The sequence below is a fragment of the Natrix helvetica genome (genome assembly GCF_964273705.1).
Source record: "Natrix helvetica genome assembly, chromosome: 4".
Lineage (NCBI taxonomy): Eukaryota > Metazoa > Chordata > Lepidosauria > Squamata > Natricidae > Natrix > Natrix helvetica.
This window is the reverse complement of record NC_138550.1, coordinates 59,057,693-59,085,398: the sequence shown is the minus strand read 5'-3', so window position 1 is coordinate 59,085,398 and position 27,706 is coordinate 59,057,693. Positions and strand designations below refer to the sequence as shown.

General features: G+C 37.7%; 1 protein-coding gene and 1 pseudogene across 3 annotated transcripts; one reads left to right on the top strand and one right to left on the bottom strand.

Annotated features, from left to right (window-relative positions):
• Positions 1-1,372: 1,372 nt before the first annotated feature.
• DNMT3L (DNA methyltransferase 3 like) lies at positions 1,373-27,706 on the top strand. 2 transcript variants are annotated; one of them, XM_081952656.1, is made up of 13 exons: positions 1,373-3,343; positions 5,909-6,001; positions 11,263-11,334; positions 12,112-12,156; positions 13,136-13,215; positions 16,171-16,283; positions 17,002-17,173; positions 18,646-18,736; positions 20,633-20,721; positions 21,719-21,794; positions 23,944-24,083; positions 25,330-25,415; positions 27,169-27,706. In XM_081952656.1, exons 1-13 carry the CDS (start codon positions 3,244-3,246, stop codon positions 27,311-27,313), a joined length of 1,302 nt encoding a protein of 433 aa, XP_081808782.1. In that variant the 5' UTR covers positions 1,373-3,243; the 3' UTR covers positions 27,314-27,706. The 2 variants fall into 2 exon arrangements, with proteins under 2 accessions (XP_081808782.1, XP_081808783.1); XM_081952657.1 differs by lacking the exon at positions 11,263-11,334.
• LOC309391633 (Golgi apparatus membrane protein TVP23 homolog B-like) lies at positions 4,869-5,690 on the bottom strand (annotated as a pseudogene). Its single transcript has 2 exons — positions 5,643-5,690; positions 4,869-5,502 (listed from the first exon to the last, which is right to left on the bottom strand). The product of its transcript is annotated as a Golgi apparatus membrane protein TVP23 homolog B-like (transcript).

Below are 27,706 nucleotides of genomic sequence, written 5' to 3'. Positions count from 1 at the left end.
TACTTTAGCACCATCTATTGGCATGTTATTAAATTTGTGTGTAACATGTTTGTTAGATACTTCCCCCCCTGGTGTTGCAGCAAGACAATAGTAGTTTCCACTCAGGTCCTCTCTTTGCCGGCGGGAACAGAGAGGCCCCTGATTGGCGGGAGCGCTGGACAGCTCCCCTTTAAAAAGGGAGCTGTCCGACCATGCATTCAGTGGATGCCTGCACGTATACCAATAAAGAGCTGTTGTTATCGCTAGCCTTTAATGCCTTTCATTACCCGATCTAACAATGTTACATTAATCTCCTTAACTTTCCCACTATTTCATTTTTCTTTCTATTTTATATTTTGAGAAACTAATAAAAAAAATTGGAAACCACCTCCACCACTAGACTCTCCCCCTCCCACAAGTCTTTTTAGTCCAGTACCAGTTCCATCAGTCAATATTACCTGCTCTGTCTATTTTTTGTGTTGTTGTTGTTCCTTTAATCAGGAATGCACCAAAACCACACCACTCCAATCACAAATGACAATAACTTGAGATGAATTCCAGTGAACTCAAAAGCAAAGTGAATCCAAAAGAGATAAAAGAACAAAGTTAACACATGAAATCAACTCAATACAGAGTACTTTCCAACCAAGAGATAAAAATATAATTCAGATACAGTCAAGGCAAGAAGAAGAAAAAACAAGACAAGATGTTCCTTGGTTGAGAAAGGGCAACTTGTAAACTTCAATCGTATTACATCAAATATTTTTTTAAAATGTGCTGCTGCTGATATCATGGCACAAGGAGCCATTCTGCTCGTTTCTCTCTCCACTTGCTGCTCTATCGCCATCCGCTGGAAGATTGAGAAAATTGAGAATATCCAATTCAGCATAGTTTGTAAGCCTGGAACTGCAGGGAAAAAATAGTATCCACTATTTTTAGTAATCTGCTTAGAGATTGTTCTTTGTAGTAAAAGGAAGTCTACACCCAAGCTTACATAATCAGCATATTTTCACAATCATTAGCATTTGTAAGACATACAGGGCCATGATAATATGAGTTGCCTAGGCAAGCAGGGCTTGGGAAAATGTGCTTGCCATATCTGACCCACCACATTGTCACTTGTGTCACATCCTTTTCTGACCCTTCTGACAGCTATGAAACTTGCTATTTTTTTTTTAATGGAGAAGAACACATACTTTGAAAAGTAGCTTCTTTTTTTACTATGACAATCGCCCTGATTTTTCTGACACTAAGGTCCTGGGAATAAAAATCCAGGTTAACTCAAGTTAAGGCCAACTTGGAATCACAGAGACCATTGCTTCCTTTTTTTACACATAAAAAGGAACATTTTAAGAATACAAATAGAAATGTTGTTGCAAATATTTTTCTCTTTCTTGCTGCCTCCTCCAATCTCTTTCTCAACATAAATTAATGGAAAATTCCGTTTTTTCAAGTACAGATTTGAGGCAGATATTATTTTATTAGATGATATTGCTAAGCAGCAGAACACCTTGATTTTTACACTGTTATTCCAGAAACCCGAAATACCTCAGAATATAATCAGGCAGATAAATATTTACATTACAGAAATTACCAGGTTATAATACTTATATAGAATCTCAGTAGCTCAAAACAAATGAAGGCTGATTTGCATATACTTAATTTGCATATGCCTAATTAGAAATGTACTGAAAAACCATAAGCAAAAGCATATAAAATCAATCACATTATTTCTATTATAACAGGGTGATAGAATGCATGCATAGAAGTAGCATTACAATAACTATAAGTTCCCATAGTCTTCTTGCAAAAAATGTTTAACACAATTATTGGCTGGGTACAATCGGGCTGATAAGAGGAGTATCCTTGGCTCTTTGTTACAAGTAAGTGTTGTCACAGTGTGAGTGACACTACAGGGCAGACAAGTATATCATTTGCATCAGTCAATTTCTGACTGACAATTACAATAGATCAAGAGTTCTTAATCTTTGGGGCGAAGGTGAGGGGACTCTTTGGTGTCTTAACAACAGCCCCGTGTGTGTACTCTAATACATTTGGGGCAGATGGCTCATGCTTCAGTAAATGAAAATATTGTCAGTTGCAAAGGATCCATTTATAAAATCACACCTCCATCACTTCTTGATGTATATGTCCTATTAATCCTCTTATCTTTGTCTCCTTTTCTGAGCAAGTGGACACAACTCCAGACTTACAATGGACAGCATCAGTTCACTATTTTTATTTTCTTTTTTAAACAAAGTTTATGGAAATCTGAGACATTCCTGAAAGTAAAGATGAAAAGAGTTGACAATTTGCTTTGCAGCATCCTTCTGCATCACCCTTTTTTCTTTTCTTTTTACTAAGTTGCAAAAGATCAGAAGCAGCAAGAAATCTGGGAGTATGTCTGGATAATGTCATCCCTATATGTCAAGTTGGGGACCCCAGATGGACATTCATTTGCCATCTTAACAACATTCAGGGCAGAAAACACCAATGAAATTAAGATGGTTTAAAGTCATATGCCATCTATTTTAAAGCAAACAAATGAGAGTACCAATTGGGAGAGGGGGAAAAAACTGCCATTCTATATTTTTGGTATTTCAAACATCTTGTACTTACGTCTTTCTCAGTCTTGGCAACACCAGGTGCTCTCTACTACTAGGACAATTTTTTTTCCCAGCAAGCAGAAAAGGGGATTCATACCACACCATATGGGAAGGGGGGGAGTCAGGTTAGGGAAGACTGCTGCATGAATTTTTTTTTTATCTGTGCTATAGAACATTTTAAGTGTATTTTAATACTTAGAAATTAACAATTGGGGTGCCCTAACCTTTCCCCCATATGCGTTGAGTTTAAAGCTCCCAGAATTACAAACAAACATGGCCAATGAGAGTCACGGGTAAGGTCTTCGGGTGCCCGTGGAAAATCTAAAGTCTAAAACCCATTTCTCCTTTTCTTCCTGCTCAGCATCCTGGCCATCTTCGCGTTCCCACGAAGCCTCGTGTTGCGGCTGTGGTTCAAGGCCGGGCAGATTTTACCTAGACTTCGTAACAATCCGTAACGAATTTCCCTATATTGTACTTCGAAGCCGAAGGGTCTTTTCGGCCAGAATTTCCTTTGCGTGTTTTCACGCGCGGCGCGTTTCCGAGAACCGCTCACTTTTTTCTCTCCCAACACTCGCCTCGCATCTTGGAAATCGCGCCTCTTTCTCGGCTTGGGGATTCTGGCCGCCGTCGGAAAGGACTTGCTCTCTGGGCCGACGGAATGAGTTCGCTGTCTTCACTCGTGGCTCAAGACCAGATGGCGGTCATCGTAGTGGACACTGACAGCGAGCCCGAAGAAACGTCCAGCTTCTCGGAGGCAGGTGAGTCAAAAGGTTTCCGGCCGGGGCATATCTACCGCGGCCCCGCCCTTCCCGGAGGCATAGGGAAAACGGGGAAGACTCTGAACAGCAGGGAGGAGGGACGAAGGCAGCAATGCATGTACACAGACAAAAAGTAGTGAATCCAGACAAAATCTTTCCTTAAATACCATAGAACAGGGGTGTCCAAACTTGGGAACTTTAAGACTTGTGGACTTCAACTCCCAGAATTCCCCAGCCAGCCATGCTGGCTGGGGAATTCTGGGAGTTGAAGTCCACAAGTCTTAAAGTTCCCAAGTTTGGACACCCCTGCCATAGAAAGCCAGTGTAAACCTGCTTAGGAGGGAGAGCCATAATCCCTGTTAAGGCAATGCTTGTTTTAGGTCAAATGAAGCTTTAAGAAATAGTCCAAAGTTTTCCTAGAAGGGATGAACTGAACAGATTCACTAGCCCAACCCTTCTCAGTGCTGGAATCCAGGAAAATATCGCCCCAGAGGAAGGGAGGCTGTCCAGGGAAGGGAGGCTCCTCTCCCTTTTTAGGAGGCTGTTCCTCAGCTCTTATTATCAGGAAGCACTGCCTAATATTCAGATTTCGGGTTTCTTTTCTTTTTTTTCATTTTGAGGTGTAGGTCCTAGTTCTGCTCTTGGTTTCAGAAGAGAACTCTCCTACGCTTTGGGGGCATGAGTGCCATTTGATATAGATGTGTGTGTGTGTTTGTGTGTGTGTGTGTACACACTGTACATATGGAAAAACATTTAATTTCTTCAATTTTCAACTCTTTAACCGGTTATTTCATTTATTTATATATATATCCCACCTTTATTATTTTAACTCAAGATGGCAAACATAACACAATATTCCTTCCTCCCCCTATTTTCGTCACAACTGCAGTGTGAGCTGAGTTGGGCTGAGAGAAATTGTTTGGCCCAAAGTTCTCTAATTGGCTTTCCTGTTAGAATTGTGTTCCTTATTTTTACTAAGCATACAAAAAAAGTGTTTTGTTTTTTTTAATTTGACTTTGGCCTTTGACCATACATTTACGAATAAACTATTATAGATCCATATCATCTCTCTGATTTTGTGGGGGAGGGGGTTGTGGATTATTATTATTATTTTTTTGCAGCCTTAGCACGAAAGTTCCTCACAGAGCTTGGTTTCAGATCCCTTATCATGCCCCTGGAGTGCTCTTCTGACATTTCCTCCTGTTTCTCCATATCCCTTTTTGAATGCCAGGAACTAGACATTGTACTTCGGGTGCTGTCTAACCAGTGCAGAATAATCCATCCAGTGCAAAGTTTACTAGTAGTAGGTTACATCACTTATGTTAATACCGGCCAAAGCTTGCTTTTGCCTTCTGAGTGACTCTTCTTGCTATTTTTTTTAAATGAGATATTTAATTACAAAACTCCATACACAGATTATACATTTCCTGTACAGAGCCTAAGAAATAGGGTCCCCCTCCACCCCCGTTCTCCATAAGGACTGAAAATGGCAGGTAATGTTTCTTCATGAACCTCAAGATACTGCTTAGTCGTCCTTGGGCGTGGCCTGCCACAAGAACTGCCTTCCCAAGTAGAAAGTCAGGTGCTGCTACCCATTTTGCACCGAATATAGCCATAAATAATAGCTCCTTGCAATGCTACACCCATAATTACCACTGCCAGCCACTTACGGTAACTTTGAAAGAAAATAGGGTACTGAAGGCAAAAATCACCCAGAGTAAAGGACATGTAATTAATCCTAATGAGAAGATTCTGGACTCTGCTTCTGAAATAGCTTTCCTCCCCTGAGCAGATGCTTTCCTGGCTTCAAACACACAGTGACTTTTGCCATCATCATCAACCTGATTCCACCATCAGAGGCCAACCATCAACCTCCCTGTGACATTCTTCACTGCCCAAAAGTCACACAATAGAAGTAAGATGATTGTCACCATGTAGGCAATATAGTTGTTATTTTACAATACACAAAGTAAGCAGACAATTATTGCACTGACCCGGAAGAACACATGGAAAATAGAAGCTATACAGTGTTTTATTTTTGATTTCTTGGGCTTTCTGGACATTTCATCTTCTCCATCAAGAGGTAAAAGATCTTCCGTCACATCATTACTATCCTTGGCTTGGAAGTCCTCCTCCAGATCCTTTTCCAGCTCACCTCCCTCTCCAACATTAAAAAGTCCCTTCAGTCCTGATGTGAGAAACACACTTAGCGTCCATGGCCCTCGCTCAACTCTTCTTGCTCTTGTTCAACTGGTGGTCCACTAATACTCCTAGATTGCTATCTTTTGAGTGAGCTAACAAACAAGGGTTCCACAAATCTTCTCCCCAATTTCTGTGGATAAGGCATTTGTTGAGTTCCAGGTCCTCTTTTTATGAGCTATTGTAAGGTATGCTTCTTTTTTCATTCTTTTTTTCTTTTTCTGTTTTTAAGTATATAACCAGTTTGGAGTCTCCTTGGGCTTGAGCAGTATTCTAAACCTAAATGAATAAAGGATAGTTCATATAGTAGTTCATCTTTTTTTGGTGTCTCTTCCTTTCCCCCCTCCCCTTTCCATTCTGTTTCAGCTTTGACATTTGAGGATAGACGTTTTCCTGAGATCATCTCTGTCAGTTCAATGGAAGAAACACTTCCCGCCAGTCTACTTGGGCCAAACGCAAGTAATGACTTTTTCCAAGCAGGATTTAAAAGCTATGATGAAAGATAGACATTAAGAGGTGACATGAGCAGAAGATAAATAAGAAACGGGAGATCGCTGCCCTTCTGTGTTTGGTGCAGCCGTGACTTCCAGGCATCATCCTTGGCAGCAGTGGTTGTATTAAGGCAGAAATATCCATACAAATTAGCCAGGAATATTTATGAGCTTTCTGGCAGCTGAAAGCAGGTACACTTGCATCAACCACCTGAATTTTGAATCTGCACCTTGTTTTTCCAGCAACCAAGAGAAATTGTCAGGAGTGTGGAGGGGAGATGGCTTCTTCACTCCCCATCTGAAATGTACTTAAGTTTGAACAACTATGAGATAGTAGTCATGGTGTTAGTAAAGTCTAATTTGTTCCATTTTGCAGGACTTTTTTGAAATCTCCTTTTGCTTGTTTGTGTTGTTTAGAACTTGAGCAATAACTTACTGTACTCAGAGAGGGTTCTTTGGCTCTAAAGAAGAACTCTGTTCATTAGTAAGTTTATCTCTTCCTCCTGAAGTAATGCTCCCCTATATATTATCAGAGTTATATGCTCTCTTCACTGTCAGTGATGGAACTGGTGTTGACAATCAATCTAACAAAGCCAATGCCTTTTTCTCACATCTCCTTGTCTCAGAATTGGTATTGGTGCTGCAGTGGTGAGAAACACACATTTCTAGTAGCTCTGTCAGCTACTCTGGGGAAAAGGGAAGGGTTGGCTCCATCTTCCCTGGTTTGTAAACAAGCTCACTCCCTTGAGTCATGGCTTTAGTAGTAGGCTAAATTAGGTCACATAGCCCTTCATATTGCCATGATTTGGTTAAACAATTCAAAGTGTGGTGAAGAAAGCACATTTGATAGAGCCATAGTATTGACTGAAGAACAGCAGAAACTTTCCACCTCTCTGTAACCTAGAGGCAGCTCTAAGTTCTTGGAAGTAACAGAAGGTAACAGATTAACAGAGTTGGAAGGGACCTTGTAGGTCATCTAGTCCAACTCCCTGCCCAAGCAGGAGAATCTGCACCATTTCTGACAGAGGGCTTTATAGAATAGTATTTGTACTTCACGTGATCTTGATTGAATCCCTCTGTTAATGAAATTTAAGATTGTATTGGCTTTTTTGGCTGCTGGTGTACACTGTTGCTCATATTTAATTGTTGTCCTCTAAGACTACAAGATCCCTTTCACAATTACTGCTATTAAGCCTGGTTTCTCCCAGTCTATATGTGTACTTTTGGTTTTTCTTGCCTAAATGCAAGACTATATTTTTCTGTACATTGAATTTCATTTTGTTATTTGTGATCTAGTGTCCAAGTCTATCAAGATCCATCTGGATCTTTAGCCTGTCATCTATACTGACATAGCTTGAAAATTAATGAGTAGTTACAATTGGCCTCTACTCTCCCCTTCTCTTGCTCAGGCTGGCCCCATTGATCTTCTCCTATCCCATTTTCTCTCTCAGACTTGCCTGACAGAATCCTCTCCTATCCCCCTTCTCTCCCTCAGGCTGGCCCCACAGAGGCCTCTCTTATCTTATCCCCTTCTCTCTCTCAGTCTCTTTAGCATCAGAGTATTTTTCAGGTGGCGAGGAGGAGTAGAATGTCTAAACTCCCCTCCCGCAGGCTGGATGAGTCACGTGCTGGCCACGCTGATGCCCAAGTGGCAATTGGAACAGAGTTCTTTTCAGGTTGAGATGGGAGTAAAACGTCTAACTCCTTAGCATCAGAGCACGTTAATAATAATATAAGAAATACAAATGATCTGATGGTCATTTTGAAAAATCCTTTGTTACTGAGCATGTAGAAGCCAAGAGGAACATATGTACCAAATTTCAAGTTTGTAGGCTTTACAGTTCTGGAGATATATATATATATATATATATATATATATATATATATATATATATATATATATATATATATATATATATATATATATATATATATATATATATATATATATATATATATATATATATATATATATATATATATATATATATATATATATATATATATATATATATATATATATATATATATATATATATATATATATATATATATATATATATATATATATATATATATATATATATATATATATATATATATATATATATATATATATATATATATATATATATATATATATATATATATATATATATATATATATATATATATATATATATATATATATATATATATTCCTTATCAGCTAGGCCAGGGAAATAGGTATCTATTTATATTACAACCCCTGGTATGCCCAAATAAGGGAGGGAGCTCATTACTCCCCCTTTCTGTCATTCGGCTCATCATAGAGAACCATCCAGGCAGAAAACCATATTTTTATTTTTAATGTTGCCTTTTTATATTTGTGCTGTGTTTGTGCTGATAAATAAATAAAGGGAGACTAGTATAGATCTATTTCAAGCTATTTAGCTCTCATCAGCTAGCCATACCCTTACTGGGAATCGAACCAGGGCTGTATTGCATATTAGGCCGATGTAATTGCCACTAAGCCACAGGCTCTCTTCCTTATCAGCTAGGCCAGGGAAATAGGTATGCCCTAATATGTAATACAGCCCAGGTTCAAATCCCAGTAAGGGTATGGCTAGCTGATGAGAGCCAAATAGCTTGAAATAGATCTATACTAGTCTCCCTTTATTTATTTATCAGCACAAACTCAGCACAAATATAAAAAGGCAACATTAAAAATAAAAATATGGTTTTCTGCCTGGATGGTCCTCTGTGATGAGCTGAATGACAGAAAGGGGGAGTAGTGAGCTCCCTCCCATATTTGGGCATACCAGGGGTTGTAATATAAATACATACCTATTTCCCTGGCCTAGCTGATAAGGAAGAGAGCCCGTGGCTTAGTGGCAATTACATCGGCCTAATATGCAATACAGCCCTGGTTCGATTCCCAGTAAGGGTATGGCTAGGTGATTAGGGCTAAATAGCTTGAAATAGATCTATACTAGTCTCCCTTTATTTATTTATCAGCACAAACACAACACAAATATAAAAGGGCAACATTAAAAATAAAAATATGGTTTTCTGCCTGGATGGTCCTCTGTGATGAGCGAATTATCCTAAAAATATGAGTTCCAGGTATAGTTATAAAAGAAGAAACAGACATTGCAATCTCCAGAACTTAAAATATATTGCTCACTTAGCTTTTGTTAGCCTCTGCTAGCCATTAGGCAAAGACACAAAATTTTTCAGGCACCAAACCTGTAGTAAAAATGACAATGCTAATTACAGGTGGGAGGCGGGTGGATGGGCCTATCACATGCGCAATGGCCAAATTGATTAATAGTGTATAAAGGCAGATATCTCTTTAATGGTAGTTTTTACACTCTGATGATATTTTATATAAATTATATAAATATATTTTAAATTCTAGAGATTGCAATGTGTGTATGCATATATGTATGTGTGTCTATGTGTATGTATGTATGTATGTGTATGTATGTGTGTATGTATATATATATGTATAAAGCTATTTAGCTCTCATCAGATAGCCATGCCCTTACTGGGATTCAAACCTGGGCTGTATTACATATTAGGCAATTGTATTAGCCACTAAGCCACAGGCTTTCCTCCTTATCAGCTGAACCAGGGAAATAGGTATGTATTTGTGTTACAACCCCTGGTATACCCTAATATGTAATACAGCCCAGGTTCAAATCCCAGTAAGGGTATGGCTAGCTGATGAGAGCTAAATAGCTTGAAATAGATCTATACTAGTCTCCCTTTATTTATTTATCAGCACAAATACAACACAAATATAAAAAGGCAACATTAAAAATATGGTTTTCTGCCTGGATGGTCTCCTGCAGTGAGCCGATAGACAGAAAGGGGGAGTAGTGAGTTCCCTCCCATATTTGGGCATACCAGGGATTGTAACATACATACATACATACATACATACATACATACATACATACATACATACATTCACCCATATGCATTCTAAGAGATTTTTGACTTTGGTTTCATGCATTTCTGTAGCAGTATAGTGGTCTTTTACATATAGTGCACTCCACGTCCTCTTTTATGGGGTCTGGATTTTTTAACCCAACTCCTCTCTCAATTTTAGTTTTAAGCCCTCCTGATAATTTGAGCCACTCATTTTCCGAAAAACATTCTTCCCAGTTTTTGTGAGGTGCAACCCATCCCTTGCCAAAGGCCCATTGTGGAGGTAATGCAGACCATAGTTCAGGAATCCAAAGTTCTTTTGGCAACACCAACCCTTTAACCATTGATCTACTTCTAGAATCTTTTATTCTCTTACTGGATGTTGACCTTTAATTGGCAGTACAGATGACAAAAACTACCTAACACCTTAACTTTCTTGCCTAGCTGCTTGTATTCAATATTGTTTTCAGGTTTGTTTTTGGGTCATTGGTCCCTACATGTAGTAGTAGAAAAGGGTAGTAATCTGTGGGTTTTATTATTTTAGTTAGGTTCTCAGCCACATCCTTGATTTTTGCTCCAGGAAGACAACATACCTCTCTGGATTGACTGTCTGGTCTACAGAGGCCAATTCTGTTCCCTTGAGAATCTAATCTTCTATCACCAACACTCACCTTTTTTTTTCTAGGGAGATACTGAACTAGACTGCAACTTCCATCATCCCCAGACATCACAATCTGTTTATTTTTTTATTAGAGTTGTAATCCAACAAATCTAGAGGATGACAGTTTGGGAAAGACCCACTGTATAACCTATAAAACAATGACTGGCACACGTTGCTGCTCATGATGTGGACATATTGGTATAGAGTTGGGACAGAGAATTAGCTAAAAAAATGGCTGAAGGATTCACTGATTATTTTTCTACATTGATAACTTTCAGGCAAATTAAATTTTCTAGAAGAAGGTATTCCAAAACCTCTCCAAGTTCAAACATGTTTCCAGGGGAAATAAAGTGGACTAATTCCTACATTTCAAATATATTGATTATTTTTTCAGGCTTCTTCAATGTGGTTCCAGATTGATTCTAAATTTCCCATACAGCATAAACATAAGCCTTTTGGCTGGGAATTGTGACTCTTGGAGCCTCTCACAAGTGTCATTTTGATCTGAAATTCAATTTAATTCTGAGACATTTTACATGATCGCAACTGACAATGCTTTAAGTAAGATTTGCTGTACATACCTTGCTTACTTAAACTACTATATAATGTAAGAAATTTCTTTTCCCTCATTATACTTTTATCTGTATCACTAGAGAGCTACAGTTCTGATCTTGACATTTCTACAAGTTCTGTGGAAGAAATAAGCACCTCTAAGTTAAGCAAAGGTAATGTCTAATTTTGTTTTTCCCAAGATGAATTACCATTTCTTCTGCTCAGTGCACCTTGAATAGCAACTAAACTTTGTATCCATGGGCTCTGAGTACGTTGACAGTAATTTTGCACTGCAGATAGTCTTTGTTTAGCAACCACAATTGGAACTGGCAACTTGGTAATTAAGTGAAGCAATCACTATGTCAGGGGTGTCCAAACTTGGGAACTTTAAGACTTGTGGACTTCAACTCCCTCTGGGAGTTGAAGTCCACAAGTCTTAAAGTTCCCAAGTTTGGACAGCCCTGCACTATGTGAAACCATAATTCTGCTTATGATCTTACTTCAGGTTAGCTTTCCTTTGTTAATTTTGCAAATGTGAGGATTGGTTGCAAAGTTACTTTTTCATCACTGTTATAATTGCAATCAGTTGCTACATGAAATAGTTGCTAAAGGCGTAGCTGTACAGCACAACATGAAGCAGAAAAGGCTTTTGACCTATAGGAAGAAACTATCACAAACAGAAATAGCTGTAGGGTGTGGCAGTAGAAGACAAATGACAAAAACCTCATTGCGTTGTTATTATCATTATGCACTTTAATGGTGTGGAGTGTGAACCTATTTCTCCTGTGATCGGAAAGATCCTCCTCATTTAGAACCTTTAAAAATGAATTCAAAGAAAATAATTAACAAACATTCTATTCAATATATGTTTTACACTGAATTAAAGACTAATTCAAGTGGAAACTAATTCAAAAGCTCTATGTGAAAAGTGCCCATTCTTTTTTCTGCAGAAAATATTGCACATGAAGTGAAATATAATGAGAGGCATATTGAAGGTGAGATATTAATGTGTTTACCTATTAATTCAATTGTTGTTTTTGTTATTACTGTATTTTCATGAATTGCTGTAAAAGGATATCCATCCTCAGTTAAACGGCTTCCAAAAGATATTTTATTATTACAGCTTCTAGAATTATTGTCTTGAGTTCTGTAGACAGGACTTGCTCTTTCTCCCCCTAGATTGTAAATAAATTAATACAGTGCAATGCCCATTTAATTATTCATTTTTATCAAAAAAAATGAGGCAATGAAAAAAAAACTTAATCTTTGCCAACAAATTATGTAGGTCATTACAGAAAAAGATTCAACAGAAAAGAGATCTGAAGACAATGAGTAGTGTTACTCAAAAGTATTCTGTATATGATAAAGTTTATGTTGATAGTATATTGACTTAGAATATATACACATTTTAGGTACAATACAATACAATAATACAATACAATACAATAGTAGAGATGGAAGGGACCTTGGAGGTCTTCTAGTCCAACCCCCTGCCTAGGCAGGAAACCCTATACCGTTCCAGACAAATGGCTATCCAACATCTTCTTAAAGACTTCCAGTGTTGGGGCATTCACAACTTCTGGAGGCAAGCTGTTCCACTGATTAATTGTTCTAACTGTCAGGAAGTTTCTCCTCAGTTCTAAATTGCTTCTCTCCTTGATTAGTTTCCACCCATTGCTTCTTGTTCTGTGGAAACTAATCAAGGAGAGAAGCAACTTAGAACTGAGGAGAAACTTCCTGACAGTTAGAACAATTTGTATTTGCTATTAACATTATACAAAGATATTATTCAAGCAGCATTGCATTTTTACTTCTTCTTTTTAATACATATATCCCTTTTTTAAAAATTGATTGATGTTTTATGTCTTAATCCAATCTTCCTATGTCTTATAAAATGCTAAATCCCATTATCAAATCTATGGCATTAGATTAGATTACTAAAGTTAAATCTTCCTGATTTTGTTTTGTTTGAAGATATCTGTATATGCTGTGGAGGGTTTGAGATTCACACTCAACATCCTTTGTTTCATGGAGGAATGTGCGCTCCTTGTTCGGTGAGTAGCTGACAAACTTGATCACTTCTGCTTCTGTTCTTTTAGCTTGAGTCCTACCCCTTCATCCAACACAGTGAATCTTTCTGCTGGCTCTGGAATGTAAGAATTACTAGCAATGGCAGAGAGTTATTACTAGCCTTCTTCAATGGCACAGAGATGCACTATCTGAGACCCAGAGACTGCAGAAATCCTCCAAAAGACTTCAAAAGTTGTTTTTTGCTACTGTGGTGTTTAATGTGATTAACTGGAGATTAAGCAATCCTATTTATTTACTATATTTCAGATGGCAGGGTCCAGTAGGTGGAATGGGAGAACTTGATACTACTAGCTCAACCCGGCCATCAGGAATGGTCCTATCCCACCCTGTCCTTGACACACATCCCAGGGGAGGGGGGCACGTTGAGCTAGTGGTATCAAGTCATCATAGATCCTCCAGTAGAAGAGGGTTCTCCGTATGGCTCCTGCCCTTTGGAACATCTTGCCCCTGGGTGAGGTCTGCTCCCACCTTCCTGATCTTCCATAAAAGCCTGAAGACCTGGCTCGGCCGGTTAGCTTGGGACTAATGGGGAAGTTTCATGCTGGAGGTGCTTGATTAAAAAAAAGATCCCACCTTCCGTCTGCACATACTGCTCCCTCTCTCTCCATCTTTTAGTCATAATTTGTATTTTTATTGTTATAGATATTTGTGTTTGTATGAATTTTTTGCTTTCAATTTGTAAGTCATCTAGAGGTACCTTGCAGCAAGATGGGCAGCAAACAAATAAAATAAATAAATGTAATTTCATATAAATTAAGTGAAAACAACATGAATTTTTCCACTATTTTTTGTGTGTGGTCTTTGCATGCTGTTCAAAAACTTGCAGGTGAGAATCCATGCTTTAGTGGGTAGAACTGTTGCTAACTTTTCCAGACAAATCCATAGCTTTGAAATTGGGCTCTGAGCAACCCTACAGTGTCCTGTCTAAAAACTAAACTGTGTTATAATTTAACCCTGAAATTAAGCCACTACAGTTCTGGTTTGTTTTAATCTGAAAAAAATTGAAAAATTAAGAGCTCAGGCATATAAAAGAAAATATAGAACAATATAGAAAGACATTTTCCCTTAATGGAATTCATTTAACTCAGAGACCAAGATACTACGGTAGCAAGGTATTTAATTGGGTAGTGACACTGCAAATATTTGATTGGCTCATATTCCTAGGAAGGTCAATGAAATCATGGGGTACAAACATGAGATAATGAGGCAGGATTATCAAACTAAAGGGGTTAGAAAGAAGAAAGGGATACTATTTCATGACTGTTTTCTTTTCAGGGATTTATTTTTGCTTTCTGAAAGCTCTATTCAACTCCCAATATTTATTTTTCCTAACTTATCAACATTCCTTGGCCTTCGAAATATTTTATGGCTAAGCTGACATTGTTAATTTCCTTGGGACAGTATATTTGGATTACAGAATTTTAACTGATCTCTAATATTCTCTTTCAGTATTCTTTCTCTCTCCCTCTCCCCCCCCCCCCCCGCTCTCTCCCCTTCTCTCTCTCCCTCTCCCTCCCTCCCTCTCCCCCCTCCCCCCTCCCCATTAACCATGGTATTAACCATGGTATTCGTCAGGACTGGGGGGGGCACTGTGTTGTGTATTTCTCCTTTTTGAGGGGGCAGTTTAAAACAACTTGGATGAGAATCAGGGGTGGGTTCCTGCCAGTTCTAACCTCTTCTATAGAAGAGGTCCCACAAATCTACAGTTCTGTTTAGAACCAGTTCCAGCTCCCTCCCCCCGCCCGTCTGCACATCATCAAGATGAAGAGCAAGTGGAGGAATTCTGGGAGTTGAAGTCCACAAGTCTTAAAGCTATCAGGTTTGAACACCCTGGGGTTTTTTTTCTAAAGGTTTAGGGTGCAAGGGTCTTGTAACTTGACAGCTTTAAGACTTGCACACTTCAATGCCAGAGTTCCTGAGCCAACATGACTGGAAGAGGAATTCTGGGAGTTGAAGTTCACAAGTCTTAAAGCTGTCAAGTTTGAACATCCCTGATTTTTTTTTCTAAAGGGTTAGGGATGCAAGGGTCTTGTAACTTGACAGCTTTAAGACTTGCGTGCTTCAAATGCCAGAGTTTCTGAGCCAACATTTTGGTTGCTAAGCAAGAGCATTGTTAAGTGAGTTTCACCACATTTTACAAGCTGGCCATGCCCACCCAGTCACATGACTGCCAAGCCACTCCCACTCAGTCACATGGCTGGCAAGCCACTCTTACCCGGTCACATGGCCGGCAAGCTACTCCCACAAAGCAGGCCACACCTACAGAAGTGGTTCTAAAAAAAATTGAAACCCACCACTGATGAGAATGTAGCTAAGGCCCCTGAAATATCTGAAGCCACAGCGTTTAGGGCTTTCTCCAATTCTATTCAACAGGCTGTAAACATGAAACTATTGGGAGAAGTTACCTATCAATACAGGATCAGGTGTTATCAGAATGCTAAGGCTACTCAATTTTATATCTTGATCCTAGGTCAAGAAAGCGATATGGCTGAGAAGCAATTAGTGTTCCTTGAAAATAAGACTAAAATGGACGTCTTGTACATGTTAACTGAAGTAGCACTAGAAGAAGCTAGTGGGAATGATCAGCGGTGTTGGTATTATTTGTAATACCTATTTAGTATTAGTACAGTAGTCATTTACAGCATCACTGGAAATGCCTAACAATCCAAGTAGTCTTTCTAAGTAAACTTCACTTCCTATTTAAAAAGTAAATAGGACTTCACTTCCTATTTATAAAATGAGACTAATAATTTTAGCCTACAATATTTTTAAGTGTTTTATGACAGGCTAAAGCATGTGTGTGTGTGAATTACGAGTAAACACTACTATGAATTACGTTCATACAGTATTCAGTAAATAGTATTATGAATTAAAATAGTATTATTAAATACGTTTTGTGTCCTTGTTCTTTTTATAAGGAAAGGTTTTTGGAAAGATTCTTCCTGTGTGATGATGATGGCTACCAAGCTGATTGTACCATCTGCTGCTGGGGCAAAACTCTAATAATGTGTGATCATTCAGCATGTCACAAGTGAGCAAATGAAAGTTACAAATGAAAGTTTAAAATGCTACAAAGTGTGAAGCTGAAAAAGTCTTTGTCTTGCAATGAGACTTTAAATGGAAAGGGGGAGGGATAAAACATCCTTTTACTTTACTTGATTTGATGGTGCATGTGAAATCTTATTTATTAAAAACCATCAAAATGAATATCATAATATTCATCTATTTTGCTGGATGTGCTTATTTGACAGCAAAGTGTTATGAAGTAGAAAGTGGTGCTCTTTCTAATAGGGAAGGAACCATCATGAAAAACAAACAAACCATCAACAGATCTTTGCAGTTAAGACTATTTCCTACTCAGCTCACCTTTTTTGGCAATTAGTAACTCTAATGCAGATAAAATATAAACCTCTAGATATTCCTGAATTATGAGTTTAGGAATCCCAATCAGCAGAGTTAGTGGCAAAGTAAGATGGAACTTTCAGTATGCTTCCTCCCTGATCTCCACCATACTAAGGTGTGTGCCAAAGTTTTGTAATAGATTTTAAGAGCCTTTTGTATACTCTTAAATAGCCAAACATGCAAAACACCTCAAAGGTATTTTAATAGCACTTCTTGGGACAAGCAAACCATGTTATAAGAAGACCAGATGTACTTAACAGAAAGCAGCAAGGCTCAGCTGTTCAGGGAACACAAACAGGAAAATAATATTTTGTGCCTTTAAAAATTTTATTTTTAAATTTATTTAGATGCTTTTGTGAAGAATGTGTTGACACCCTTGTTTATCCTGGGTGTGCAGAAGAAATAAAAGAAACAACTACCTGGATATGCTTCATGTGTGCACCTCAATATGTAAATGGATTGCTAAAGAGGAGACTAAAATGGCGTGCAGTTCTGAAACATTTCTATGATCAAGAATCTGTAAGGAAAAGCTCATTTAAAAACATTCAAGTATCGCTTGGCTTTAAATTAACTGTAATTTTTGTAGAGGATTTTGCACAGAATAATTAGCTAAATTAATTGATTTCTGATAGGGATGCTATTCAAACAGAGAATACAATCATTGTTTTATCAGGAGATGCTGTAAATGTACAAAGTTGAAGAAATGTAGAACACCCTTCATACATGAAGCAAGTGGCAGCACACGCCTTCAGCTGACACTTTACAACTATGAATTCTGGCTAGATAGATATCATAACTTCAAAAGCAAATGAGCATTTGTAATCCTTATCTCTCCTATCTTGTCCATTCTCATGTCCTGTAAAATCTTGTCGTTCTGAATTTTGAACATCTAGAAAATGCATCTATTTTTAAATGAAAGATTTTTCAGAATGGCTGGTTTAATTTCATAAACCTCCAGTTTACTCGTAAGAGAGTACTTTCTATGTAATCCAGGATCTGGTGAATTATTTTTGCCCAGAGAGAGGCAGGTAGTCTTTGAGACCTATTTGAGGGCATAGGAAGCATGCCCAGTTCTGTTGTATTGCTCTTAATGTATTAGTTCCTTTAATCAAGCAACATTCTTTTTTTAGTAATTTGTATCAAATATTTTTAAAAGGAATATAAAAACTAATGCATATTAATATAAAGTAAGAAAAAAGAGTAGAAAAAGAATCAAAGAAAAAGCTAAAACTATTAAGATAAAATAGTAAAAGCAAAATACAAAACAAAGAAAAAAGATTTTCTTTATAACAGCTATAAGCACAATTACAAATTTACTTCTTACTCTAAGGTTACAATTAAACTCTCTTCAAAAGTCCATAAGAGATTTCTCATCAGCAATACATTTAGATCTGTCTTTTTTATTTTATCAAAGTAGCCAATTTAGCCATTTCAGTAAGTTGCATTATCTTTCATCAACCATTCCTCCATTGTGGGTAGGGCCAAATATTTCCATCAATCCCAAAGAAAAACCCCTGGTCTCAATTATATATTAATCTTTAACTTATTCTAAATCAGTGTGTATATTTGAATCCATTTTTTTTTAGCTTTTTACACATCCAACAAACTTGATAAAATGTCTCTTCTGGTTGTTCCCATTTCCAACATAAAGTTGAACTCCATTTATACATTCTAGGCAATTTTGATGGTGGTATATACCTATAGTACATCATTTTATAAAATTATCTATAAAATTATAACACAGTAAAAATTGCAATCCTTTCAACCACATATTTTCAGTCACAGCCACATTCAGATATGATTGGGAGAATATACTAAGATATATTTTATAAAGATTCTGTTAACATAAAGACACTTAAAACTTTCCAAAAAGGCAGAAATTTTAATAAAGTAGCATAAAATATAAGTATGATAAAATGTGCAGTAATTATAAAAATGATCTTATATTTTATGCCACTTAAATTGTGTTATTGTTTTATTGATTGTGTTAGAACATCCCTAATATATGGATACATCAGCTATTGTCTCCATGGGAGAGAAAGTCAATCCACGTGCTTTCACTTTTTGACAATATTACAGAGGGTAAGTAAATAGGTACAGTAATATAGTCATAGTTCTCTATCCACATACAGTAGACTATAACTTTCTGAGTTGTCTTGGCTCATTGGGAGCCAGCTGATAAAGCCATTTATCAATTGTGTTCTCTGCTGATTGCTCATTGCAGTCTGCATTTTACCAGCAGGAATTATTTAGATCATGGGTGTCAAATGTGCATCATCATGGCATTGTCACATGATGTATTATGACTTTTTCCCCCTTTGCTAAACTGGGTGTGGCCATGGCCAGTATATGATGCATCTGGCCCATGGGCTGGGAGTTTGACATCCCTGCTTTAGATCTTTGTGCAGGATACTATACCTTTAGACTTTTCCAAATCTGTTTCTTTATCAATCTTTATGAAGGATAATTGACATCATGAACTAACTACATTAGCTTAAATATTTCTGGGCTTCTATTTCATTTGCAAGAAGGTAAATGAGGTAGGTAGTTATAGAAGTCCTCTCCCCCCCATACACACAAATTGCATGCAATATTGCCTTCTGAATGCTACTTATAAATTAACATTTGCTCCATCTCATGTTCATTGAAAAATAAATGGCATACTCATTGATCCCACTGGTTTCTGTAAGAAATATTTCAGTGTTTAACTCCTACTGAAATCATTTCATTTATTATGAAAAATATCAACTACCTACAAGTGGCATCAACCTTCATTTTTGAGTAAATGAATATAATCAGTCAGTCAGTCAAAAAAAAAACCACTATGTAAATATGATAGCATTGTTCCAATATCTCAGAGGTTGCCACAAAGAAGAAGGAGGCAAACTATTCTCCAAAGCACCTGAGGGTAGAACAAGAAGCAATGGGTGGAAACTAATCAAGGAGAGAAGCAACTTAGAACTGAGGAGAAATTTCCTGACAGTGAGAACAATTAATCAGTGGAACACCTTGCCTCCAGAAGTTGTGAATGCCCCAACACTGGAAGTCTTTAAGAAGATGTTGCATAGCTATTTGTCTGAAACGGTATAGGGTTTCCTGCCTAGGCAGGGGGTTGGACTAGAAGACCTCCAAGGTCCCTTTCAACTCTACTATTGTATTGTATTGTATTGTATATTGTCTGGTTAGCAGATCTGAGAATAATTAATAGCTAAACACATACCAATAAAGGGACAATATTTAATTTAATCCACGAAAAACTCTGCTGTTTATGTGAACTGTATTCTTCTATCATTTTACTTAGGAGAATACTATACATACATGCAACCACCTTCCTCATTCCATGTTGTTTAACAGAGTTTAATTGCCTTTAACAGGCGCTCCATGGCATAGGACCTAGGTATCTGCAGGATCGCATCCTACCACACACGTCCCTGCGACCTATCCGCTCACACAGAGAGGGGCTCCTCCTGGTGCCGTCTACTAGGCAATGCCAGCGGGCGACACCTAGGAGTAGATCCTTCTCTGTGATGGGCCCAACCCTCTGGAATGACCTCCCCCCAGACATTCGAACTACCACCGACCTCCGTTCCTTCCGGCAAAAGTTAAAGACTCACCTATTTCAATCAGCTGGCCTGGCACTTTCTTAGTTTTACCTCCCGGGGATTTATTCATTTTAATTGGGTTTGGGGTTTTAATAAGCTTTTAATGTACTATATTTATTATTCTATATACAGTCTTGCAACCTTCTCCACCTACGTATTTAATTATTTAACTGTTTTATGTATGTATTTTATAACGCATTTTAGTGACTGTACACCGCCCCGAGTCCCTTTTGGGAGAAGGGGCGGTCTATAAATACGAATAATAAATAAATAAATAAATAAATAAATAAATAATAAATATTCATATGTATCTAAGACAAACTGAGATCATGTATTATACCTAAAGTATTTTGCACTTCTCATTTCATCTCTCCAGAATTGAAAAGCTTGGGGTTTTTAGGGGAAAGGAGAGGCAATGGGTACCTAAAGTACATGGATGATGTCACTGATGTGATAAGAACAAATGTAAGTACAAGATGCTTTGTACAAAATTTATTTTTCAAGATAATAGTCAGCATACTGTTAAGAGTGGGAGATGTTTGCATTGATTTATTACACTATGTGGATTGTTTTGTAGATTATTTTGAGGATTACTTTTGTATAGTAGAGTTGATAAGCAGGCAAGCTGAAAGAAGGTAGAATGCGGAATTGAATATTTGGAAGAAAACAGTGGCAAGAGACAGAAAAGTTAAAGTAAAGATAGAAACAAAAGCTAAATTTGAAGATAACCTACTACACAAAATATAGTCATTCACAGTGGGATAGAGGCAGAGGTGGGTTGGTAATTTTTTACTGCCGGTTCGGGGGCGCGATGCTTCTGCGCATGCACAGAAGCATCTGGGTGGATGGGCGGAGCCTCCCGCCACCATTACTACCGATCCAGGCCGAACCGGCAGCAACTCACCTCTGGATGGAGGGAGATTTAGTGTATGATTTGAGCCTGACTGGAACTGAGATCTGTGTGCAGTAACAGTTGAGTAATTGGATGCCCAGGAGAAGAACTATACAATTGTTGAGAACTTGAGGAAAAATTGGATTTTAAACATAAACTGAGTAAGAGGCAGAGGTTTTGGGTAGGGAGAGTTGGATGCATCTCCCACAATAAAATAAAAGTACTGTAGGTATTGGGATTTTATGCTCATTCAGCTGCCTAGTGAGAGGATTTTAGGGGAAGGCATAGAATGTTGTTTTTAAGCAGCTGCTATACCGGGAGTTGGACATTACAGATTATTTAATTAATATTCATAATAATTTAGCAACAAATTTGAATTTTTGAAATAAACTATTGTCAGTGGGCAGAGTCTTACCCATTATGATACATTTTAATTGGGATTTGTGGATTAGGGCAAATTACTGTTTTTGTCCATTAAATATATGAATTTGTAGATCAGCATTATTAATGATAAGTATGTTAATTAATGAACCAATCAAGTTTCTGAAGCTGGTTTATTTTATTTACTAGATAGAAGAATGGGGTCCATTTGATTTGATTTTTGGCTCAACTCCTCCTGTAGCAAAATTTTATAAACATCCATCTGGTAAGCAACCTTGTCATATATAAAATGAAAATATTGATATAAGTACCTTGGATTCTGGGTTGTTGAAAATCATTTATCATTTGGATTGCATTTTTGTTCCCTTTTCTGTAAATAGATTTACTTGGGAAATTATTTGATGGTTCCGTTAATGTTAGTTATCTTCCACAAAAGTATTTATAGCATTGTGGTCTGCCCATGCTGTGCATTCCTAAGCATATTTTGTTCTATTCAAGAAAAAAAAAATCTAAAAGAAACAAGATATTAGCGCAGTGATGGCTAACCTTTTTGTTGTTGGGTGCCAAAAATGTGTGCTGGCATCCATAATGCAAAGCACCCCCCTTATGGCGCATGTGCGGACAACCACCTCCCCAAGTGCACTGCACTGCCAGTGTGCTGCTCACCACCAAGCTTAGCTTGGTATTTCCTCCAGGGAGGTCGGTGGAGGCCATTTTTGCCCTCCTCAGCCCCCTAGAGGCCCTCCGGAAGCTGGAAACAATCCGTTTCCGAACTTCCAGTAGGCCCAATAGGCCCATTTTTCTCCCTCCCCAGGCTCCAGAGGCTTTCCTGTAACCTGGGGAGGGCGAAAACAGCCTTCCCCGGCCCTCTGGAGAGCCCAAAAATCAGCTGGCCAGCGCACACTTGTGCGCTGGAACTGACATAGCGCAGCGGCTCACATGCCCACAGAGATGGCTTCATGTGCCACCTGTGGCACACACGCCATAGGTTCGCCATCATGGTATTAGAGCTCACAACCAGTAAGGTCCCTCAAATCCTCCATGCACTAACATTGCCCTCACTGCCAGAAAAAGGGAAATGGATCCAGATGTTGCTGAACCACATCTTCCAAGCTTCTTAGGAAATACAGCAATTTTGAGGTACCCTGGAAGTTGTTATGTCAAAAACAGCAACAATGCCATAAACTCATCCAGTAATTATAATTATAGATTCACTTCTGAATCACAGGTTACACTAGTGAAAACACAGCTGAATGATCCAGTCACTTACACTGGCACATCTCTTCCCCTTCTCTCTCCCTCCCTCCTCTCTCTCTGTCCAGAATAAAAACTTTTTGACACCCAGACAAGTGTCGGGTATACATAAAGAATAATGCTGTTCACCTTTACCCAATGGTGGGGATGAACTGCAGTATTTGCAATTGCTAAGTGAAGGTAACACATATCACAAACCAATTTCATTTTTTTTGGTACCCTGTGGGATTTCAAGACAGCAACCTAGTGTACTCTGACAAAAGTTCTATATGCCAGTTTGAGCTCAGCAATGGTGACTGCCTTGTCTTGATGGTCTTTATGACTGAGTGAGGACTTGAATCTGAATCATCTTAGTCCTAGTTCAGACATAACCCATTTGTTCCCACTGTTATTGGCTATTATTTACATTGTAGAGTTTGGTGTAGTAGTAAAGTCTATCAGGCTAGAAACCTGGGGACTGAATTATGCCTAAGGGTTGAAGCCAGCTGGGTGAATTTGGGCCAGATATTCTCAACCCTAGGAAGCAGGTAATGGCAAACCACTTCTGAGAATCCTTGCCAAGGTGAACTGCAGGGACTAGTACAGACAGTTATTAGGAGTCCAAAAGTGACTTGAAGGCTCAAATAAAACAGGTGGGTACCATAAATCTATTAGATCAATATTATATTTTATCAATTTAAGAATTTTAATATGCACTTCTCTCTTATCACTGCCCATAAGCATAGGTTGAAATACACACTATAGAACTATGGCTAGTAATACAACTTTCCCCTTTCGTATGTATAGTAAATTATTCTAATTTATACAAGCTGCATCCTAACCATATTGGATAGGAAATTCTGAGAGTTGAAGTTCATGCATCTTAAAATTCCAAAGTTTGAAAAACGCTGCTGTGCGGGATTATTTTAGCCACTGACATTAGTGGCAGTAGCCAAAGAGCTAGGTGCTGTTTTGGTGTAACTTCTTGCTATTTCCAGATCCAGGAGTATACCTTCCATCATTCATAACCACCAAAATTGAGAGAGGTTGCTAGATCACCAATCTACATACATAAAACTTAACATTACGGGTAGTCCTTGCTTTATGACCAGTGAACAAAATACTTCGATAATTTTCAAAAGCCATTTACAAGAAAGCAAACTTCTTTCTTCCTTCTACAGCCTGGTATTTTTACCAATATTTTCGTATACTTCAGTATGGAACTCCTGAAGAAAAAAACAATAAGCCATTTTTTTGGCTATTTGTAGACAACATTGTCTTGGATGAAGAAGAGAGAGATGCGGCTTCTCGCTTTTTTCAGGTAAGTTGGAAATCCGTTGCTATTGGGAAGTGAATGAACCGAGTTTGTATTAAGTATTTAAATACCTAAAATTCATATACAGTAGATTTTTACTGGAACAGTACAAAATATGACATTGGTTCTGCATGCATCCCTGGAGAGATTTCAATTCATCCTGTTGGCATCCATAATGAAACTCAGATGCAAAAACGTGATTACAGCAAGCTTGCATTAAAGCTGATTCCCAGTTTGTTCCTAAGCCTCATATAAATGGTCCTGGAAAGCAGTTCTACATTCTCTTTGAGCAGGGATCTGCAGACTTCCCGCAGCTTCCCAGACAATCCACAAAGTCCCCTCCCATGATAAAGTTGCCACAGGCTGAGATCGAAATGGTAATCATTGGAAGTCCTTTATTTCTTCCTCTTAGTATTTTTTCACAAGTGCAAGGTCTGCTTTTTTCAGATCAACTGAATGGTGATCCATTGGTTACAACAAGAATTGACTTGACCCGCTTGTTACCCAAGCCTGATATTGTGGGCTGAGAGAGACTGGTCCAAAGTTACTCAGCTGGCTTTCATGACTACATCAGAACCAAAACTCAAAGTCTCCTGGCTGAATTAAATGAAATTGTGTACAAGTCAGTTTATGACTGTAATGCAGCCTGCCTATTACAGTCACAAGTCATGATAGTCATTAAGTGAGGTGCCCACAAAGCTACTTTATCTAATGATCCCAATAGCTGGCCTGCTCTATCCTTCAGCCTTCCTGGAGGCTGCCATGGCACCATTCAGGAAGTGGGTGACATTTCATTGTGGCCTCTCCCAAAATGGTGCACATTTCCAAGACAGTGTCACATGGCCTCCACTGTTTAAATAGACCATGCAGTGGAGCAATTGTTTCCTGAAAATCTACCAAAAATTAAAATTAAGGGTGGGAAGGAGTCTGTGAAGCAGGGGCATAAAAGCAGGCCTAAGACCTACAGGAATGCAGAGGGATGGAATGGGGGGAAGATAGGCAGGAGGGAACTGGAGCATCCTTGCAGTTGGTCATAAGAGTGGGCATATTGCCAAGTGCCCAAATTTTGTTTGCATGACCATGGGGGCACTGGTACAAGTATCATAAGTCCCTTTGTTCTGCAGCATCATAAATTTGAACTGATAAATGAATAGTAGTAAGACGAAGACTATCTACAGTTCTGTATTATGGAATGGTCATTGTTTGGAGAGAACGTTCCAATGGTTGAGGTATAAATATGTTTGTTTTACAGATGGAAGCAGTTCTCAGATATAAACAAGATGACAGCAATGTCCAGAATGCAGTGCATATCTGGAGCAACATTCCATCTGTTAATAGGTGAGTAATTTGTTTCTCAGTTTAACTTAGCGTGTTCTTTTAAAACTGAATTAATGTAAAGTGTTGTAAATAACTTAGGAAATCCTCTTTAACAATTCTTTGCTTTTTTTACTTTAAAAAAGCAATAACAAATTTGCAGTAATAATTTTTCAGAATTAGATACAGCTAAGGTGCCTGAATTTGTACATACCTACTGTAAACTGGAATGTTGATAAATATCATGAATTACAGCATTCTCCCACATCTCCTAACAACAGTGTGCTGTAAGCTATTTGGGCTCCTTCAGATATTTTGCTGGATTACTGTGCCTTTTATTCCCAGGAACTATATATATTGGTCAATGAACCAGGGGAAGCTAGGTAATATTTTGTATGAACTCTCACACAAAACTTTTATCATTTGATGATCAAGTCATATTCCAGTTTAAACCAATTCCTACAACACATCCGTGGGTGGTAAGTAGGATAAGGTTTGCAACAACCTTGTTTAGTTTAATAATTTACCAATGCTAAAGGATGATTCCAGGAATGCTTTAGCTAACTATATAGAGTAACTCTTGGTAATTTTGAGATTTTGCTGTTATTCTCCAAATATGTGTCATATCAATATATAGCATTAGCAAGAAAAGATGAACCAATGTTTAATTTGTATAATTATCTTTGTTAAATATAATTTGGCTTTCTGCATTTCCATGTCATGAGAACTACAGTATAATTTCTCTAAATGGAGTAAGTATATAATATTACAATATTGTTTATAATAAATAACATTTGAAAATACGAATCAACTAGTCATTTTCATTTTGAGGAATTGTGGCTACAGTTTGGCTTCATTTTTCTATCAGAAGTTGCTCTAATAGACAAGGGCAATGTTTGCTCTATAATTTTTTTTTATTTGATCTCTAATGGTGTACAGGTAGTCCTTGACTTATAATAGTTTGTTTTAGGGACTGTTTGAGATTACAACAGCACTGAAAAGTGACAAGACTGTTTTTCATATTTACAACAGTTGCAGCATTCTGATTAAAATTAGGGATGCTTGGCAACTGATTTAAGACGTTTGCAGTGTCCTGAGTTTATGTGATCATGTTTTGTGAGCCTTAGCAACCCTCTGACAAGCAAAGTCAATGGGGAAGCCAGGTTAGGGTTAGGGTTAGGGTTAGGGTTATGTATAAACATAACAAACATGTTACTAACGTAACAACTGCAGTGATTCATTAACAACTGTGGCAAGAAAGGTTATAAAATGGAGCAAAACTCACTTAACAAATATTTCACTTAGCAACAGAAATTTGGAGCTCAATTGTAATCGTAAGTTGAGGACTACCTGTACTTTATTCAACAATATAAAGGAGAAAGGAGAAAGAATTTCCTCTTCTACAGTAGGTGCATTAGAAAGCCACCTTTTTTGGGCCAGAGAAGTTCTGTGCTTTTAACACATGCAAAACTGAAGAGGAACATGCTTGGAAGAAGGGGGAAAAAATCTACCTACCATATTGGTATCCAGACACATTATTTTGTCATGAATTTGGCATCAGCATCTTTAAATGTAGAACTACATGCTGTATTGCACAATGAAGCCTTGTAAGATCTCCAAAGGTAAAATGGCCCAAGTAGAAAACAGGATAATCCTTTGTTAGGATGAAATAGAAGTGTAATGCTGAACAGCCGACTGAAAATATGTCAATTTTTTTCATGTGCTTTGTTGCCTGACTTTTTTTTTGTTACATAAACATTTTCTAATTCCTTTCTAGCAAATACTCTGCTTCAGCATTGAATATGGATTTATCTCTCTTAGCAGACAACATTTGCAGATCTAGAATTTTCTCTCAACGTCCAGCTACACTGATTAGAGAGTTTTTTGTTCCTTTGAAAGACTATTTTAGGGCCTTTTCATAAGTCAATTTTTTGCCTTGAATCCAAAGCAAAGGTGACTTTTGCAATGTGACTTTTAAAGACTATCTTGCTGTGCAGATGAAATTATGTTCAGTGTGAAGATCATTTTCAGTATTTCTTTATAACAATTATGTTCATGGTGAACATAATTTCATCTCCAGAATCATTTGCATCAAGCTACTGATCAAGCTCTTCTTCTAATCTGTTCGCAATATGGTTTAAAAACATTTATAGACATATTGCTATGTCATCCAACTATTGCCTTTTAAATTTCAGTTTAAATGGTTTTTCATCCCACATATATACAAACTATGTGTTTCTTTTTTGGGAAGTTACAGGCATAACTTCATGCTGAATATATTTAAGCTAGTAAATGCAAGTTTAAATTTTAAAATG